Source organism: Coptis chinensis, chromosome 4, assembly GCF_015680905.1.
Source record: "Coptis chinensis isolate HL-2020 chromosome 4, ASM1568090v1, whole genome shotgun sequence".
NCBI classification, from domain to species: Eukaryota; Viridiplantae; Streptophyta; class Magnoliopsida; order Ranunculales; family Ranunculaceae; genus Coptis; species Coptis chinensis.
Window position 1 is genome coordinate 336,008 of NC_141459.1, and position 20,520 is coordinate 356,527.

The following is a 20,520-nucleotide window of genomic DNA, read 5'->3' on the forward strand; positions in this document are numbered from 1 at the left end:
CTTCAGGTAACAGGGTGATTCTTGTTGCCTACTCCATTTATTAATTATTTATGTTGTTCTTGTAAAATTATACCCCCACAGCAAAGAACTCATGTATCAGCAAGTTCTACGTCGATTTGCCCATTTCAATGCTATACGACTCAGTGATCCAGCACCCGTTTCTGAGTTAATCGCGATGGCACTAAAAGAGGATGAGAAGGAATCTGAATGTGATGGGGATGATGATCTGAGGGAGAAGATTGCTGAAGTAAGTTATCGTCCTTTTCAGATAGGCAGATTTAATAATATACTCCATCTTCTACGGCTAATATTGAGTAATGCATTCTCTTATTTCCAATGGATTGTTGCTAGAACATGTTCTCACATTAGATGCTGTATTTGAAATATCTATAAATGGTGCATTTGAACATTCATTTTAGATTCTATGTTATGATATTAAGAGAAGGATCGTCTAATTAAAGGAGAAGACTGATCATTTGCTGAGCCATCTCCACAAGCTGTGACCTATAGATGATTTTATGAAATAAGTGAAGTAACAGATTGAAACATTAAGACAACCATTCTGAATTTGTACCACTTCTATTTATTATGACATCAATAATGAAAATACCGTGCAGCACTCACGGAGGATTTTGTTTCTCTACCTTTGATAATCCCTCTACCGAAAACATCAAGAAAAGCTCATATATTAAGCAATCTATATCATCTTATTATTCTTTGTTAACTTGACATGATTATTTTCCAGTAGCATGGTTTCTACTTTATTAGCTTATTTTTCCCTCTTTTTTAATTTGTTTGATTAGATGAACACCGACCTGCTCAAGCAAAAGGCTGAAATGCTTGAGGAATATTTCTGTATACATATCGATCAACAAGGGAACTTATGTAGGCTTCCTGTCATACTTGATCAGTACACCCCAGACATGGATCGTCTTCCAGATTTAGTGCTGTGTTTGGGCAATGACGTAAGTTCCAATTCCTTCTGTGTTTGATGGTAGCTGTTGATATTATTTGTTACTGATGTGCGTTGTGAAAACTGAAGATTTTTCAGTCCTGCACCATGTAGTACTTATATCCTTGCTGGCTATCTCCTACCTCAACTAAATAGGCTATATATGTGTGCTTGTGCCTCACAAAATTTAGTTTTAGGTTATGTTTGGAGAGATCATAGAGATCGTATAAAAACTCAAGTTTAATTTTTAGTACCCCTTGTTAGTCCCGAGGGACGAAGGATCATAATGTAGTTTTTCTGTTTTTTCGATTGGTTCATTTATCAATTTGCAGCAAAAATAGCCAGGTCCAATGTTTGCTCACTGCTATGTCATTTTCATTCATTTGTTGGAAGCATAAATACATGAATATTTGTAGGTTGATTGGGAGGATGAAAAGAGTTGCTTTCAAGTAATTTCAGCTGCTCTTGGTAACTTCTATGCTATGCAGCCACCTCTCCTGCCCAACCCATCAGGTGATGGTTTGCAATTTTACAAGAAGAGAAAACAGCCAGGTATTCCTGTAGCGAGATGACTGGTAAATTAGGTGACATACATCTTTGTGTATTTATTTACTCATTTATTTATTAAAATAATTAAGTATGGGAGTTCAACATGTCATTAAATTTTACTCTTAGCATCTATTGCATTTTTGCATTGACACCTGAAAAAAATAAATAGATCTTAAACTTTGTGCAACTTTTGTATTCATTAGTCACCAAAACTGAATTTATTTACCCATTTACTTGAGAAAGTTAACTTTACATCTGAAGGACACCTTAGAAATTGATCACGTGTAATTTTCAACAGTCCCCCCTTGAATTTTTCAGCCTCCATCCGCATTCTTTGAAGTGATTGAACATACCTGTGTCAGAAGTTAATTGTTCGCACTTGTCGGTTCGGTTCACCAGGGCAAATTTGCCAAGTCATATTTAGAGAATGTAACCGATAGATTAAGTTTGTGTGGAAATAGCCCAAATGGATAAGGTCATAAAATTGCCAAGTGCCAATTAAACAACTTCACTTTTTTTTGATGAAATTGCCCTCCCTTTTAACAATTGCTTAATTTAGGATGCCAACTGTAAGCTCGTAATTTCCATAATTGTTTTAAACTTATGCTGAATTTACAAAGACTTGAGTCTATGCACCTAAACGAAGTCTGAGTGCTGTTGATGTCTGGTTTTCTTGATGACTTTTCACAGGAGATGATGATGTTACGAAGGATGAGATCGATCATGAATTGCTTACAGAGGCGGAGACTGCTTGGGCCCAACGTGAATGGGTTGTCCAGCATGTCCTAGTGCCCTCCATGAGACTCTTTCTTAAGCCACCAAAGTCTATGGCTACAGATGGAACATTTGTACAGGTTTTTGTTTATTTCCCTTTGAATTTGCACAAAATTTTGTGGTTCCTTATATAGCTCAGTACCTAACTTTTCTAATACTCTTTGGCTTCCTTTACAAAAACTAATTCATCATTTCCTGGTAACAGGAGCACACTTTGGCTTCTATTTGATAGTGCTCCATTTGCTTTTGTTGCAATGTGAACATGCTACCTAGGCAATCTTATGGAGTTATGCAACACTAAACGCATATCAAGAACCTGTTTTATGCCCCACCACTCTCCGTCTTTCTCTTCTTTCTTGTACATACACATTTATATTACCACAAACTAGAATAATAGATTGGATTATATAATCTGAAGTTTTTGGTTCGCTCCCCTTTACTTCAGAGAATGCAAAAATCATAAATGATCTTCCTTAACTCACAGCTCTTTATACTGTGCCACATAGAACTATCCAACTCTCCTAAATCTTAAAAGAAATCGCAGTGGTCAAGTGGTGAACAAAAGCTTTTTGATGCGTAACATTTTAGCTTGGATATTGAGCTCTATCAGAATAGCTTAATGAAAAGAAACTTAGAATTCCTGCTTGTAGGAGACCTGCAGAGTTCTTCATGATTGACATGAAGATTGCTCATAGGTATCTAAAGGAACACTTTCACTACCCTTTTTACTCTGTTACTTTTTCTGAGGAATGAGAACAGAGAAAAGAAGACTGTACAAATTTGTTGGAATTTGATACTGATCTCCTATATACTGTTTGCGTGGCATGTCTGTAATTCTGTATTGCAATGAAAACCAAATGGAGCCTCTTAAAAGAATGAAAAAGGAGTTGCGACATTGTGACAGCAACAGACAGCAGTCATCGCTTGAAACATGCCAATGTGACAGGTTCTCAACTTTGGGTTACCAATAATACAATAGATTTTAGCCATTTGACTTGCTGGATTGCTGTTTTGAAAATGTAATCTAAGACGTTGTTATGACCACGATTCTCTCTTATATTATAACTTTTTCCTTTTGTTTTGAGTTTTGAGCAGGATGTAAACAGTGCTAAGGTTTAAAATTTCTTACTGTTTTCTTCTCTTTGTTATTTTTTTGAACAGGTAGCTTCCCTAGAGAAGCTCTATAAAATTTTCGAGAGATGTTGAGAATAATAACCCAGAAGATGAATAGCCGAAGGAAACTCCTCCATTTGATAATGCCAGAAGAACGCCCAGAGTACATGAGTCCTGCGACAGTTTTGTACATAAGAATGTAAATGCCACTGTGTTTTGTATATGCATACTAAAAGACTTCAGGTTACTTGGAGCAACTTTTGCCACTTTTTTTAAGCAAAAGAAAGTTTTAATAATTAAAAAAAAACTAACTTGGGACCCATTTTTAACAAAAAAAATATTTAAAATGAAAATGGATCCCACTATTAACTAAAAATTCTTCTACTATCTAGAGTTGGTCATTGTTTGAGGGTGGCTTGTTTTCAAACTTAGCCTCAAACATGACACTTGATGCCTCAAACACCAAGAGATGCTCTTAGGCTTAAATGTGAACTAGAATTTGGGACTAAAGGTTTATAGAACCCAGTAACTATAGCCTGCAGTCTCGCACACAATGCTTTCAAATTGCAGAACCCTGTCTCCTCAATGTGGATGTCGCTACAATATTTTGATTCATAAATTGACAACTCTTCATTTGTTTCAGTAGTATTTGATAACAGATGGATTGAAACGCAAGATTTTTCCAGTTAAAAGATATCTTATCGGTGATAGTTGGAGCTTTTAAGTTAGCGTCTTAGCATGCGCCAGTCGTTCAGTCACTAATAAGTCTATAATGATGAAAGTGGACGTCGTGGATTTAAGTGCATAATAAGGTGGCTTAGTTAGTCACCCGAAAGAAACGGTGGATAATTGGATATCCATTTCCATGCAAATTAGTGCTGGAGTTCAAGAAATTCACAAAAGTGGAAGACATAAAAACTATGAAAGAACTACCAAAAAAGTTTCAAAAACGCTGCACAAGGTTTCTTTACAAAACTGATAGCATCGAGAAACAATTGGGCAGCATAGGACAAAAGAATATATTAAAATTGGATCGAGTAACACCTAAATGCTTGTTCTTCATCAGAGAGGGCAACGAGCACCAAGAATATTGCGGAAAAGAATCCCAGTATGGTTGATATTTCTCACTTTGCGAAAATGACTTGCGTATAAATCAATGTTTCCAGAAACAGTTTATATCCAATCAAGGAGCAATGACTTTGTCCTTCCATTTGTTGACATAGCTCAAGAATGCCAAGGCTGGACTGTCCTTTTGTGGTGCTCGGACCCGTGATGACCTTCGAACCACAGCCTCCTCCATTGCAATCTTGTGGGCAATATCTTTCGATCTCTTCTGTATTGCCGAGCTGTAAAATGAAGAACTTTAATAACATGCAACTGACAAAGATAATCAGAACAGTTAGCAAATCAAAATTCCAAGACAGAATTATACCAATACATTACTAGCCTACAGGAAAGTGATCAAGCATGATTGCATGAAATGGATTGAGTTAAAGGGGCAATGATATATTGGTCTATCCTGGCCCGCTGCCCCCTCCCCTGAAAAACACACACAAAAGCACCCCTTTCCACTAGTCCTATCTCTCGCAAAGGCTAAAAGAAGTGATATCTTATGCGAAAGAAGAGGTCCCGTTGGAACTGAAGGTGCTTCGCCTCATACCTTCAACACAATATTCTCTTCTTTCTTTTTACAGAAAAGAAATTATTTTCCACGTGACATGATAGAGCCAACTATTGATAAAAAAAGAAAAAAAAGAAAAAAAAGAAAAAGAAAAAGAGGATAGAGCCAACTAATGAAATAGTTCGCAAAATGAGGGAAGAGGAATTGAATATCACTCGTTATTAAAGTAAAACTATAACTTTACTCACCATATCCTATCATAGCATTTGTCCATCTGTTTTTGAAGAGCTCTCTCCCTGACACCTTTCACATTGAGTGATCCTATCAATGCATCAACCTGTTCAAAGATGGTAAAGGGAATCAGCACAGAAATTAATAATAATAGCAAATAGATCAGCATTTATAGGGTTCAAGAGTGTAATTACCTCTTCCTTGGAACTGTAGTAACCCCACAACTTGGAGTCGGGACTCTCAACAAAAATGCGACCATCCCTTGAGAAAAACCAGTACCTGTTGTAGTTTTTGTCCTTCCCCAACGAATTGGTACGAACAAATCGTTTCTCTATCTCCCGCTGAAGAAACTCTTTCTGTGATAAAAAAAAAAGTTCAATAAGAGAGAGAGAGAGAGAGAGAGAGAGAGAGAGAGAGAGAGACTGACTCACCCGCTGTTTTTTATCCTTCCGCCCTCTCATTCCATCTTTGTCTTCTTCAGTGCCAAATGATTTTGCAACTTCGCTTGCTGCCATATTAACACTCTTGCTCTTCCTGAAGAATTTCAAAAGGTGGTTACTGCAATCTTTTCTATGCTACTCCAATCAAAATGAAACACATAACCAGAAAAGTCTTTAAGTAAAGGGAATTCTGACCTCTTTCCAGAAATATCCTTAGCTACATGTCCATTTTGCCTGTTCCCTTCTCCATTCTCTTGAATGTGCAAGTGGCCTCCCCCGTTCTCCTGAAGAATATGTCCCTTTATTACCTTGGTGCCAGATACTGCCTTCTGAAGTTCCTTCTCTTCCCTTCTCTTTCTACCTTCCTCCACAGCTTCCCCCCTCTTTGTGGCTGCAAGTGCCTGCTGCTGTTCAATTAAAGTATCCAACAGCTCCCTTACAGCATCGCTTGCAAGGGCCTGAGAAACCAGTTCCCGGAATATGCCCAATTTAGCATGAGTTTCTAAAAGACCATATTGGTTCCTCTTGATGGTTGCTATGTTGGTAGACAATTCTGGTACATCAACCATCTCCAAGAAGTCGCACACATAGTTTGTCCAATTGATCACTGTAATCTGATGAAATGCGATGTTATCAGGAAAAAAAGGCCAATAAATCATACGCCTATCGCCGTGGAAGCAATAAAAACAAGATAGCAAGAGAGATTCATCTCATTTTATGTACGAACATAAGGTACTACAATGAAAATTCCTACCGTCCCGCTCCGATTCTTATTATGTATGGCTGTGAAGTATTCTCCCCTCTCTTTGATCAGCAAGCGAAGAACTGCTGCATGTGATTCTACAATGAGAATAAGATTGTTGTCCTTGTGGCAGATTGCATTCTGAAAGTCTTCAAGAGAGAATGGTGACAGTTGCAGCAGCTTGCTAAATGAGGAACAGAAATCCCAAACCATTAAAAGGTCCCCCACACAATCCATTGGAACATTGAAATCCCTTGATGGAGTAGGGCGATCAGTGAGGACTGGATCATCAGCATCAGGTTGCACAAGAAGATCATCAATTGGGTATTTGATGGGTTCAGCTGGCTCATCTTCTGCAAATTGAGAGATGATAGAACTTTAGTGAAAACGCCAACCATGAAATACTTTCTCTTATGAAATGTCAAACTGTCCTCGCCATTGCTACTGATTTCTTCATGACAAAGAACATATCAACTAAGAATGTACTACAATCCTACTTACCTAATCTATGCACAAAGGCATTTGTACCCAAAATTGAAGAGCTAGAGACATGAAATATAAAAACAACACTTTTTGATTGCTCAGTTCAAGTATTGTTCACAACTTTTATCCCTTAATAAACATAAATTTCATACTTGCATGTACCTTTCTTCTTCTTCTTAGATCCATGAGAGTTCTCTGTTTCAATTTTTTTCCTTTTCTTTTTACCCTTTGGGGAAATTTTATCCCGCAACTCCTCTGGAACTTCAGTTGAGACGCCATACCGTCGTGCCAACTTTTCATGGAGGATCCATGGAAAACTTCGAGAAGTTGATTCCCTAATAAAAGACTTTAATACCTCTCTAGTAAAAGGAAGCTTCTTCCGTATCAGATCTTCTGCCCTTACTACTGAATGGTCAATTACATTTTTATCTTTGTCGATCCATCCCACTTCATATGATGATTTTTCAGCATCCCCAAGAACCTTTAAAATTTTGCATGCGCAAACAGACTGATCTTTCCTTCCATACAATTCATCACCCTCTGACAAGCGTTCCTGCAACCTTTTACAAATATTATTGACAATGTCTATCAACTTCAGTGGACCTGCCAAACCAACAGAAGATGATCACATTCTGTACACTGTCTGACTTGTATAAAATTATAAACTATTAATAAAAGATCGGGGAAAAATAAGGTCAAATTAAATCAATTAAAAAAAAATGGGTCCAGTGATTGTAAGCACAAGTTCGGGCATCAGTTATCAAAAGTAAAAGACTGTAATTTAAAACAGTGAAAAAGCCATGAACTATAGACAGGGTAACTTGTCTTCAAACAAAAAACGAATGAGATATGTGAACACTTACTAAACTGAACCATCTGAAGTACAGGAGCTACTAGTTCTTTAGGGAACTGTTGAACCTTCTCGTTTGCAAGTTGCTCTGAGACTAAAGCCTCTTCATATGTTAAGTTTGTTTTACCAGTAATTTTACAAGTCCACAGTCTCTGGCGATAGAGATTTACTCGGTTCAAATACTCTCTGATCTAAGCTAAGGAAATACCTTGTATAAGTGCCCAATAGATCAGACGAAGATACTGAGGAATAGATATATGATTAGAAGCAGTAAAGATAACAGTTCTATAATACGGATGACAAGTTGATAAAAACTAAGAAAATTTAAAAATATAACGACTAAGAGCGAGAACAATCTATTTGACAAACAAGGGTGAAGTACAAAAGCAGGATACTGATAGTCCTTAAATATCTCTTTTGTGAAACGAACTTGGAAAACAAGCTCGTGAGACTCCAAACTTTGAGGTGTCTCCACCAAGGAAAATGGTGTTCTTTTATAGAGAGGCATTGGAAGTGATCTGTAGCACCAAAAACGACACACTTCCTGCAAAATCCACACAGTGCATATTTCAACAAAAATGATACAAATTAAAAATACACAACTACATTTCCGTATAAAGCTTACCAGTGTACATCCCATTTCAAAACTTAAAAAATTAACTTCATAATTAACAGTGAAAGCCTATGAGAAAAACTATATGCTCCTTTACCACTACCTTTGGTATTGCAAAGCAAATCCATAAGGTAACCCCACATCTAAACCCTATAATCCAATTAAACTCATCATCGATTTCAAAACAAGCGTTAAACCAATTACAGAAACTCCAAATCAACAAATTTTAAAAATTGAAAATTCAGCCAAAACCCTAGACCTCAAAAAGAATCTCAAAATGGCCTAAAAAAGAATATTTTCCCGCCTAAATTCCAATTTCACTAGGTAAAACAAATACAATCTTCTACAAAAATGTATTAACTAATAAAGAATATAAATTTTTATAGGTTATAGAGACTCAAAACGATACCTGCAAAGTTTCCCCAGCTAATAAATTCCAATGTGAGCGTTTCTCATATTGAATTGACCAAAAGAACATAAATTTCCCCACTGTAGAAAACAAGAAAGCAACTCCAATTACACAAAAGAATTAAACTTTATGAAATATGAAACATTCTTGCATATATAATTAAGGCAATGTATGGAAATGTAATAAAAACAGGATGAAAAAAAATAAAAAGTTATAGTCAGAGAAGATGAGCTGAAGAATATAATGGAATGAGAGTGAGAAAATGTTAAAGAGAAAGTGATGGAATTTTTATACCTGAGAGAGGAAAAAGAATGGAATGAAGAATGGAAAGTTGAAGAATGAGGACAGGGCTATAAATAAGAGTTGTTTTGAAGAGAAGAGCGGAACGACTGCTGTTCGTTCCTCTTTCTTCAAAACATGTTAACAAGTTTTTTTTATGACTTAAATTGAGTTAGGCTACTGTACGACATGTTGTAATGTACTTTTCTAACAACGTTATATATATATACTAGGGTATGCCCGTGACTACGGCCCGCGAGACCTCGACGCGCCTTCGTCGCAAGGCGTACACACATCTTAGGTGCAAAATATTCCAAAATATTCGGCGCAAGACCAGCGAAACAACTCAATTTATAAGTCTAGCCGCAAGGCCATCCCAATTACCCATTATCTATAAGCCCAAATTAATTGGAGGCCTAACAATTTATATGGCCAAATTTGGACAATTTATAAGCCCAAATTCCGATTTGTTGACTTTTGGTTTGATTTTTGGACAGATCCCATGGTATTGGTTACACTTAACAAAATTACACAAACTCTCCAAACACTTGGATCTGCCATGTCACAACTTACTAAAAGACAATGACAACCACTTGATGGAGTCTCCGCAGGCCCCACACCATTGCTTTTTATTATATAGATATAGATATATTGGACAAGTGGGAATTTCGCAAAACCATCTCTAGGTGGTGGAGGCAAATGTGGAGGTATCACCTGTGTAGCCTGCATCTGTGGATGGAAATTTGCAGTTTTGAATGGGGATGCGGCGCGATAGTGGTAGTATCGCGCACCATTGCGAATGTCACGTGAATTTTATTTTTAACTTTTTCAATTTGGCGCGAGTGCGCGACAGTGGAATGTCGTGTGGGTTTTTTTTTTTTTTTTTTTTTTTTTCCAACTTGGGGCAACATTAGGAGTGTCGCGGGTGATAGGTCCTATTCCAAATTTGCGGCTGTTATTTGGGTGGCCTTGAGTTCTGGGGGGGGCCTAGGCGAGATCCTAAAGTGTGACCTCTACCGATAAATGATGAAAAATACATGAGCTAATTTTTTTTCTTATTTGTTCAAAAATTAAGTCCAAATTCATTTGTACTCTTACAGAATCAAATGTGTGTTTAACATCAACAAATTCACACCAAAATTCAATTACAAAAACTAAGCACTAGTGAAAAGCTAGTATTCTTAGATTTCTAACTGCGAAATCACTAATTAAGTCTTCATAATCAAGTTTTTCTACTAAAGACATTTCAATAGATAATATAGCTAATCCATTTAATCTTTCTTGAGACATGCTCGATCGAAAGTAAGATTTGATCAACTTCAGCTTTGAAAAACTTCTTTCTACAAATGCGATGGTAACTAGTATGGTCAACAAAAAAGAGAGAAATGGAGACCGTAGAGTGCAAGTTGGAGAACTGGAGAGACCTTAGAGAATTGCAGACACCGAGAGATTGAGAAGAGAAGTGGAGTCGTGGAGAACAAGCCTCTGCCACCGTTTAGTATCGATGTTTAATAATTTATGTTTGGGCCAAATTTGGAGCCTATGTTGGACCGAAAAAAAAACATTAAGATGTTTGTTTACTAAAAGTTTTTTGGGCAGAAAAAAAATAATTGACCACAATTGCTTTCAACCACGGAGCTCTAATATTTAGCCAACTTTCGGGGGCCATCCTAAGGGCTGTTCCTGCCTCCACAAGAGTTGGTCAAAATTTGCAATACTTGTCTCAAATTTCAGCCTCAAATATAGAGGTGATACTACATTACTACCACCACCTAGAGATGCTCTTAACTTGATAGTAGGATGATACCATACTCCTAAGTTTTGACCAGGGTTTGAACTTTGAACTTTGAAGATTCATAGAAACTGGCCTTGGGCCCCGGGGTGGAGCTAAGAAAAATTGAAGTTGGGACTTAAAAACGCGGTAGATTGAGGTGCAAGCAATTGTTGAACGGAACCTATATAGTATACAATGGTTGAGGTTCTTCTCTTTCCATTGCCAAACCCGAGCATGGACGATGCTGAATTTGTCTCTTCAGATGGTCCATCTTCTTCTTATTTTTCATATCTTCTACACCACGAACAAGATGAAAAAGAAGTTACTTCCACTAATGCTCCCTCCATACTAAGTCTTAATTTTAATCAAAATTTTCAGCGTTTCTCTGTTGGAACAGATAAAGGATTTTTTATCTATGATTGCTCTGGCGATAAACATCCAGTAGTAGAGGTATATCGCCGAGCTTTTGATAAAGGAATTAGTGCAGTAGAGATGCTATTTGGATGTAGGTGTTATGCTCTTCTAGGTGGTGGTTCTCATCCAAACTACCCACCCAATAAGGTCATGGTTTGGGATGATAAGGTGGAGAGGTGCATTCGTGAGTTGGGGTTTAAGTCTTTTGAAGTAGTTATATCAGTTAAGTTACGGCGAGATCGAATATTTGTTGTTCTGGAAAATAAGATATTTGTTTATGATCACCTCACTTTGCATGAAATCGATATTTTGAGAATCCAAATGGCCTTTGTGTGGTTTCACAGGGTTCAAACTCCTTTGTATTGGTGTGTCCTGGGTTAACGAAAGGGCAAGCTAGAGTTGAGAATTATGATGTTTCTTCGTCATCCTTGAATATTACAAACACTCCTACTAAGTTGTTCTTCATATCGGCTCATAATTCGGCCATTGCATGTTGTACACTTTCTATGGATGGGAAGTTGCTTGCTACGGCTAGCACCAAGGGGACTTTGGTTAGAGTTTTTAACACAATGGATGGGACTTTACTGCGAGAGTTCCGAAGAGGTGCTGACAGGGCAGAAATCTACAGCCTAGCTTTCTCTCCCAGCCCAGCTCAGTGGTTAGGTTTGTCGAGTGACAAGGGCACTGTTCATGTCTTCAGCCTCAAAGTCATTGAAAGTTCATCTTCACAATGCAGAGCTGAGTTGCCTGACATACATCTTCCAGTCCTGTCCTCACCATCCCTATCTTTCATTAAAGGAATGTTGCTGCCAAAATATTTTAGTTCGGAATGGTCAATATCCCAATTTCGTAATTTGATTGAAGGTGTTCAGTACATTATAGCGTTCGGTGTTAAGGAGAATACAATTGTGATTCTTGGCAAGGATGGAAGTTTCTATAGGTGTCAATTTGATCCAGTCGATGGTGGAGAGATGACTCTACTAGACTGCCTCAACTTCTTCTGCCCGAAAGAAGAAACATTTTAAACAAGGATAATTGAGCACCAAATCATGAGACCAGGCTGCAGATAAGATCACAAGTTGATTCAGCTGGAATCGGTAATTAAACTGATTTTCCTCTCTACTAATTTAAGTATTGCTCTGGCTTTGATTAAATCACTGTATGTTGTTTATTCTTTCCTTGATCCTAAGAAACACCATCTATAAGCACCACCAAGTGTAACCTCTTTTAACCCTATCGTACAGGGAGAATCCCTATTGTATTGTATAGGCAGGATTGACGATTTGATGGCTGTCGCTGACTTTGTTCCATTCTTACCCGTATCTTATTCATTTGGGGAACTTACCTCAGAATGCTATTCATAACGGAATGGCTTTCTAGCTAACGGAATCAACCATTCTTTAGTTACATAAACAATACTATAAACTTACAAAGTAGAAACATCATAATTTTAATTTTCGGCAATGCATAGAATACGCCATTAGACACCTCATGCAGCAAGCAAACTGCAAACAGAGAATGTGCAATATAACTGCATCGCTATTGTGCAAGAAAACATTCTTACACCAGATCAGTCGGGAAGCGAACACAGTATCACTGTTGTAGTCCTGAATAATGATGCAACTTTCTGGAGTATAGAACCATACCAACTTTGAATTAACACCTGAAATGATAAGTTTTACAGAACTCGATTTTTTCACAGTTATAACATAGCTTATTAAGGTAAGCCGTATTTTTTGCAATACAGTTCACCAGGACAAATAAGAAAACGAGCGCTCGGGGATGCTCAACCACCTCATTCCTCTACATAGCCAATTGCATCATGCAGAACAGCTACTTTAATCCATATAACATAGACAACAGAGTAATGGAGTGCAACAACACCTACGTACCAACATGTTTAGGGCAGGTTATATACACAGATATTCAGAAACACCTACGTACCAACATGTTTAGGGCAGGTTATATACACAGATATTCAGAAACACCTACGTACCAACATGTTTAGGGCAGGTTATATACACAGATATTCAGAGGAACTCATGTACACAACTTACAACGTTATAGTGAGAGAGACGGAAATGGGGAGGAACTCATGTACACAACTTACAAGGTTATAGTGAGAGAGAAGGAAATGGGTTGATACCTAACAAATAACAATCCAGCTCCACATTTATTTGATTAAGACGGAGTTGTTTAAGTATTTGTTTCTCCATAGCACTACCTTCTACATTACACATGGAGAACTACCTTCAAACCACTTTATCTGCTAAAGGTCACACTACCCGCCTCTTCTTAAATACTTTCTGCAGCCGACATAATACCCTCAACCAGATCTCAACTTCTTGATAAACAATTTGGCGACTTTCATTGCCCTTACACGTTACCATCAAGTGTAACCTCTTTTAACCCTATCGTACAGGGAGAATCCCTATTGTATTGTATAGGCAGGATTGACGATTTGATGGCTGTCGCTGACTTTGTTCCATTCTTACCCGTATCTTATTCATTTGGGGAACTTACCTCAGAATGCTATTCATAACGGAATGGCTTTCTAGCTAACGGAATCAACCATTCTTTAGTTACATAAACAATACTATAAACTTACAAAGTAGAAACATCATAATTTTAATTTTCGGCAATGCATAGAATACGCCATTAGACACCTCATGCAGCAAGCAAACTGCAAACAGAGAATGTGCAATATAACTGCATCGCTATTATTGTGCAAGAAAACATTCTTACACCAGATCAGTCGGGAAGCGAACACAGTATCACTGTTTTAGTCCTGAATAATGATGCAACTTTCTGGAGTATAGAACCATACCAACTTCGAATTAACACCTGAAATGATAAGTTTTACAGAACTCGATTTTTTCACAGTTATAACAAAGCTTATTAAGGTAAGCTGTATTTTTTGCAATACAGTTCACCAAGGACGAATAAGAAAATGAGGATGCTCAACCACCTCATTCCTCTACATAGCCTCAGAACAGCTACTTGTAATGGAGTGCAGCAACACCTACGTACCAACATGTTTTGGGCAGGTTATGTACACAGACATTCAGAGGAACTCATGTACACAACTTACAAGGTTATAGTGAGAGAGAAGGAAATGGGTTGATACCTAACAAATAACAATCCAGCTCCACGTTCATTATTAGGGTTAAGGAACACACCAGTAAGTACATATGTATCTCACAAACAGATAGCACCTCAAACTTGTTAATCCTTTTACTCGCCCAATAAACATTTACCTTCTACTATAAAAAGAAAAACACTGCAAACAAATAAGGTATAAATGAAACCAATCACGAGATCAAAAAGTTAGCCAAAAAATATTAAATGGCCTTCAGAGAACCAAACGAAAGCATAGGCCCAAAGGTAATTCAAACCAAAACAATTACTATCACACCACCTAAAATAATCAGGTTAAAATATATCACCAAATGCTGATGAAATATGACCCAAGAATATTATAAGAACACTTTTAAAGCAACAACATTGTGTAGTTCATGTTTCTACTCTACTGCAATTGAGAGATCAAGCATGATAAACCTCTTTTAGGGTCTTATTTCAAAAAATATTGTTTGTAATCCGATCTCTAACATAGAACTCCAAATGCCGCAGAAAAAAAATAACAAGACGCTTTAGTGGAGAATCATTATGCTGTGGATTCCTTCAGATAAGAAATAAGGTCTGCACGATCCTGCGGTTTCTTCAGTCCAGGGAAAACCATCTTTGTTCCAGGAATGTACTGCAAAGCACAAAAGGAATACACTTAAAACCTAATCAAAGTTCATAGATTAACAGCTAGAAACAACATATTTCTATAATAACATACTGTGTGTTACTTGGTGTCTAGAGCATTACTAAATATCCAATCGACTAAAAGCTGACACCACTTCTAAAATTTACAGCATATAGAGAGGGCAGGGACCATTGGCCATTTGAAATTTGCATTTACTTGACATCTAATCCAAGTGTGAAACATTGCCCATTGCAATACATTCAGTAAAGGAATTCAATTTAACGCAAACAAATAAGTAAAAACCCAAGTCTCTCTCATTCATTGCCTTTTTTTTTTTTTAAAGTTGTATGTGTGCGTTTATTTCTAGGTGTCTAATTTGAAGACTACAATGGTGACCACTCAGTTTCAGCCTAAAAAGGATTTTTAGGCTCACATAAAAAATGTTATTTTGAGGTTACACATGCAGCAAATAAAAAACTTCCACAATCATACTATTATCTCTAGAAATATTTCCAAACTCACTACATAGAGAAATTTTGAATTACACATCAATCTAAGAGAAAAATTATTAGATTCTTTTAAAAGGCCGTGGTTATCCCTCCGCTAGTTAAAATTACAAATATGACACAAGTTAAACTTCAAGTAAAAAAACATACGGAAATCGCAAGTTTTCTAATATACGATCATTACAAGAGGACATAACATGCTAATACAGACACAAACATAAAATAGACACACAATTGAGTTACTGATCTCTTTAAAAACAGGCTTGCCCACACATTTGGTAAGTGCCTTCTAGCTTAGTTGGTAAAACCTTTGGGTGATGATACTAGAGGTCTGGGGTTCGAACCCCACTACACACAATTGAGTTACTGATCTCTTTAAAAATAGGCTTGCCGACACATTTTGCAGGTGCCAACTAGCAAAGTCAGTAAAACCTTTGGGTGATGATACCAGAGAGAGTTACTGATCTCATTTAAAACAGGCTTGCCAATTTTTTTTTTTTAAAACATAAAATAGACATGTGCAAAAGATATAGATTCCGTTACAAGAGATCAAAGATATTTGTAAAAGGCAATGCAAGTGACATGATGTGATTGGTTAACACCACCCAAACAAACAGGAAGTATACACAAACAGAAACTTCAATTGAAGGCATGCAATCAATATCAATGCTAGTATAAGAAGCAAATCAACACATTTGCACAGGGCAAGTCGTCAAAAACATAAAAGATACCTTCTTTGGGTTTAGCAAGTAATCATACAAAGTTTTCTCTTCCCACTGAACAGCCATATTCTTATTAGCAGCCGAATAAGAATAACCAGCAGTTGTTCCAGATTGCCTTCCAAAAGTCCATTCAGATTTGGCCCTGCAAATTTTTCATCATCAAATCATTATAAATTTACCAGATCTAATCAATCAAATCAATCAATCAATCAATCATCAAAAAAAAAAACAGACCTTGTTTGTGACCAGCACCTTTGTCAACAGTGTGACATTGAGCGCACTTTGTTTTGAAGATCTTTGCTCCTGTTGTTGGATTTCCAGGTGGTGCTTCATCGAACGATGCCATTTTTTAGGGTTTGGTTTTTTTTTTATGTACAAAAGAAAAGAATGAGATGTGAAAAGAGGAGACAGCTAAAAAGAGGTCATATTGTTGGACGAAAGTGACCTTGTTGTTTTTGGTTAATTACTTGTAATCACGTTCCGAGCACACTCTATAAGTAGTTTCTGGAAGGATACTTTTAGAAATAGATTAAATGATTGGTCCAAGGCGGCGACACGTGGTCAATTGTAATGGTCGGTAAGAACTTACTTCTTTTTGGATTTGACTAAAACGTCAAACTAAAGTTTGAAATCTGCGCATGTATAAACTGAAATTTTGATAATACAAATCATAGCCCATAGCTAGTAATTTGCCAAATTATTCACGAATTATAAGGTTTGGCAAATAAAATGAATAATTCGGCGAATTTTTGAATGATATGGTTTAATTCGCGAATTGGTTGGGTAATTTATAATTGCGAATTATTAAATTATTTGAATTATAAGGTTTGGCGAATAAAATGACATTTGTATTATTTTTTCATGAATAAAATTGTAAAAATAAAAATAAAAACGTTATATACTTATATATCAAAATTTTAAATGTAAAATATATAGCCAAATTTTAAAGAAATACATTAGATTATTAAACCAAAAACACGATATCGTATTTTTTTTTGCGTTTTATTGGACCGAATATTTAAAAGTATTATTGTTGAAAATTTCATATCTTAGGCTAATAATTGGCGATCGAACTTTTGCCGTTGTCCAAACTAGCTATGCCATAGCCAATAAATTCGCGTTTAATTAATTTAATACATTTTTACGTATACTATGAATAATAATGCGAACGTTTCAAACCTAGGAATTAATACACGAATTCTATGATCTAAGCATGAAAAAAACGTACTATAAAAACATTTCTGACAAATTATTACATTCTAAATTTGTAATGCAACAAAATATATACGATTTTTTTCCGTGTATTATAAGCGCATAAAAGATGAATTGTATGTTTGGCGTTTTTTTTCGTTTTTTTAGCCGAATTTTTAAACGTATTATTATTCAAAATTTCAAATTTTTTTATGGATTGAATTTTTGCTGTCACGAATTTACAAGCGATACAAACTATTAACAATCTGACACTAGTGCATTAAATTCCTCGAAACTCTCATAATCTAATGTGAAATCCTCGTCAGTCGCAATATAACCGGCCTCTTTCATGAGCTTAGACATCCCATGTAACAACCGGTAAATTTCTAGCACATTTGAGTTTCTTGTATCTTCGACAACAAATGGATGAAACCCATTCCCTACATCAATCCAAGTACAGCCTGGTGCTTTTCTCACACCTGAATTTCTCATCAATGTCCTTACATGTGCTAGCTTGTTCCAACGACCAGCAACTGCGTACATGTTGGCAATCAGCACGTAGTAACCTGATTTATTAGGCCTCATCTCCACCAGTTTCTCTGCTGCCCATTCACCTATATCAGTGTTTCCATGGATACGACACGCCGCTATGAGAGTTGCCCACATTGCCTGGCTCGGTGAGAATGGCATCCCCATGATAGTCTCTGCGGCTTTTCTTAGCAAACCAGCTCTACCAAACAGATCAACCATGCAAGCAAAGTGCTCCATTCGGGGGTTTAACTTGTATACGCTAATCATCTTCTCAAATAGCATTTCCCCTTGGGACACAAGACCTGAATGGCTACAAGCTGATAAGACTGCAACCATGGCTATATGGTCTGGTTTGACCCCACATTTGTTCATCTCCTCAAACAGCTCTATTGCAGCTTGTCCCTCCCCTTGCATCCCAAGTCCAGCAATCAAAGAAGTATATGTGACTTCATCCTTCTTCTTCATCAAACTAAACACTCTTTGAGCTTCTGATACTTTTCCTGATTTTGAGTACGTGTCCACAAGTGAATTCCATGGCAATAGAAAATCTTCAAACTGTCCTCGTTTCAAAATGTAACAATGGAGCTCTTTACCATGTTGAAGGTTTGCTATTCGTGCACAAAGGGGAAGAATACTCGCTATCGTCACATAATTTGGTTCAACTCCAGAAGCTACCATCTCTCTAAAGACAAAGGAAGCTTCCTCATATCTATCATAGTGGGTATAACCACCAATCATCGAGTTCCAAGTAACTAGACTCTTGGCTTCTATTGACTGAAACAAAATGTAGGAATGTCTAAGGTCGTTGCATCTCGCATACATGGTAACCAACGCATTTCCAAGAGAATTATTCGTATCATAGTGGCTACGAATAGCAGTCCCATGAATTTCTTTCCCCAATTTAAAAGAACCCATTCTAGAGCATGCAGTCAAACCAGTGACCATTGCAACAGGATCAACATGGCCCCCACGAGTTCTCATTTGCGATATTAACTCGAGCGCTGCTTTACAATTACCTGTTTGCAAATACCCACCCGCAATGGCATTCCAAGTAATAACATGCATCTGAATACTCGCAAATCGCATTCTCTCAAATAACTCAATGGCCTCCTTCCACATACTCCTAGAAGCATACCCAAATATAATCGAATTCCAAGAAATAACATCCCTCCTCTGCATTTTCTCAAACAAACTCCTCCCAACATCCACTCTACCACATTTTCCATACATAGAAAGCAATGCATTGTGCACAACTAAACTCCATTCGAGCCCGCTCGTTTCAATCAATCTATGTACTTCCATCCCTACATCAATATCCAATTCATCACCACAAGCCTTAAGAACAGATGGATACGTAAAATTATCAGGTTTAATCCCCATGCATATCATCTGCTTATAAGCTAAAATAGCTTCACTACTAAATCCATTCCTAACATAAGCAGTTATCAAAAGGTTCCAAGGCAATGCACTAACAATACTAGAATTTTCAGTAACAACATGTGCATCATGAATGTAACCAAAAGTTGAGTAAAATGTAATAAGTTTAGGAACCAAAACTGGGTCTTGCTCAAACCCCAGTTTGAGAACATGTGCATGAAGCTGTTTTCCTTGGTGAAGTGATTTAAGGTTAGTACAACATAAGAGAAGTGAAGAAATGGAGTGTAGGATAAGTAGTAGAGTAATGGGATGGTGTGGTAATGGGATGGTGTTGGAGGAGAGAGAAAGATTTGAATGCATTGAATATGTCATTTTGAGTTGTGAATGTTTTGAGTGAATCTATTATAGATTCGTTAGGTGAATCTTGTTCAATAAATGATGAAAGTGAAAGTGAAAGTGAGTTTGAGGTTGTTGCTACATTTGTTGATAGGTGTTTGATTTGAGTTTGGTCCCATTTTCTGGGAATACATTGTTGGAGTAGTTTAGTGTTTCTTGGATGGTACATAATGAGTTCTTTGAGAATACTCTAAAGATTTGTAATTTTTAACTTTTTATATGTGTGCTCAGAGTACAAAATATCATGATATGATATGGGTATTTATTGATATTCAATTTCTGGATATTTATCGAGGATATATATCTTTCTTTAGAGAAATTTGACATTGTTTCACATACAACAAATATTGTGGACATATCCAAAATATCGACAAATATCGTGGATATTGTATATATTTCTTGATATATCATGATATATTATTTATATTTATTTAAAATATAATAGTAAATATTAAATAAAATTGTTATATATACAAAATATCGTCAAATATCGCAAAAATCTCCCCTAAATATCTCAAATATCATCGAAATATCACCGATATTTACAGTCGTATATATCTCTGAACATATCGTGATATTTATATATCTTTCTCTGAAATTTGGATAGATATCCCCAAATATCGCGATATATCGGGATATTTTGTACTATGCGTGTGACCATAGTACAAAATATCGTGATATGGGTATTTATCGATATTTAATTTCTGGATATGTATCGTGGATATATTCCTCTTTGGGGATATTTGACACTGTTTCACATGCAAATATCGTAGATATATCCAAAATATTGACAAATATCGTG

At 36.6% G+C, this 20,520-nt stretch overlaps 4 protein-coding genes and 1 pseudogene across 6 annotated transcripts in view; 2 read left to right on the forward strand and 3 right to left on the reverse strand.

Annotated features, from left to right (window-relative positions):
• MLH1 (MUTL-homolog 1) overlaps window positions 1-4,719 on the forward strand; it is a 27,387-nt gene extending 22,668 nt beyond the window's left edge. For 2 of the 3 annotated variants that reach the window (XM_086605932.1, XM_086605931.1), the window contains exons 12-16: window positions 82-247; window positions 804-965; window positions 1,369-1,504; window positions 2,192-2,355; window positions 3,437-4,719. In XM_086605932.1, coding sequence (XP_086462058.1) covers window positions 82-247; window positions 804-965; window positions 1,369-1,504; window positions 2,192-2,355; window positions 3,437-3,481 — 673 coding nt within the window. In that variant the 3' untranslated portion in view covers window positions 3,482-4,719. Of the gene's footprint in view, window positions 1-81; window positions 248-803; window positions 966-1,368; window positions 1,505-2,191; window positions 2,356-2,480; window positions 3,222-3,436 lie in introns of all 3 variants that reach the window. The other variant, XR_015221194.1, reaches the window with a different exon arrangement.
• LOC147500921 (DDT domain-containing protein) lies at window positions 4,184-9,227 on the reverse strand. The gene is made up of 11 exons (XM_086605933.1): window positions 9,072-9,227; window positions 8,778-8,857; window positions 8,151-8,299; window positions 7,769-7,941; window positions 7,068-7,508; window positions 6,435-6,775; window positions 5,876-6,294; window positions 5,672-5,774; window positions 5,435-5,596; window positions 5,258-5,346; window positions 4,184-4,734 (listed from the first exon to the last, which is right to left on the reverse strand). Exons 2-11 carry the CDS (start codon window positions 8,844-8,846, stop codon window positions 4,572-4,574), a joined length of 2,109 nt encoding a protein of 702 aa, XP_086462059.1. The 5' UTR covers window positions 8,847-8,857; window positions 9,072-9,227; the 3' UTR covers window positions 4,184-4,571.
• A 1,798-nt stretch (window positions 9,228-11,025) lies between these two features.
• Window positions 11,026-13,168, forward strand: LOC147500922 (autophagy-related protein 18a pseudogene; annotated as a pseudogene).
• A 1,495-nt stretch (window positions 13,169-14,663) lies between these two features.
• Window positions 14,664-16,653, reverse strand: LOC147500923 (cytochrome c-like). The gene is given in 4 exon segments (XM_086605935.1): window positions 14,664-15,001; window positions 16,233-16,348; window positions 16,351-16,365; window positions 16,458-16,653. Coding segments are annotated over 4 exon segments (336 nt in total). The 5' UTR covers window positions 16,570-16,653; the 3' UTR covers window positions 14,664-14,908.
• Window positions 16,654-17,592: 939 nt separating this feature from the next.
• LOC147500924 (pentatricopeptide repeat-containing protein At1g71490-like) lies at window positions 17,593-19,902 on the reverse strand. Its single transcript, XM_086605936.1, has one exon. It carries the CDS (start codon window positions 19,692-19,694, stop codon window positions 17,673-17,675), a length of 2,022 nt encoding a protein of 673 aa, XP_086462062.1. The 5' UTR covers window positions 19,695-19,902; the 3' UTR covers window positions 17,593-17,672.
• Between the last annotated feature and the right edge of the window lie 618 nt (window positions 19,903-20,520).

Excerpts from the sequence above, each read along its gene's own strand:
- LOC147500924 (XM_086605936.1), bottom strand. The coding sequence starts at position 19,694 with ATGACATATTCAATGCATTCAAATCTTTCTCTCTCCTCCAACACCATC.
- LOC147500921 (XM_086605933.1), bottom strand. The coding sequence starts at position 8,846 with ATGTTCTTTTGGTCAATTCAATATGAGAAACGCTCACATTGGAATTTA. Across the intron at positions 5,597-5,671 it reads GGAAGGATAAAAAACAGCGG|AAAGAGTTTCTTCAGCGGGA; the intron begins GTGAGTCAGTCT and ends TTTTTATCACAG. Across the intron at positions 4,735-5,257 it reads AAATGCTATGATAGGATATG|CTCGGCAATACAGAAGAGAT; the intron begins GTGAGTAAAGTT and ends TTCATTTTACAG.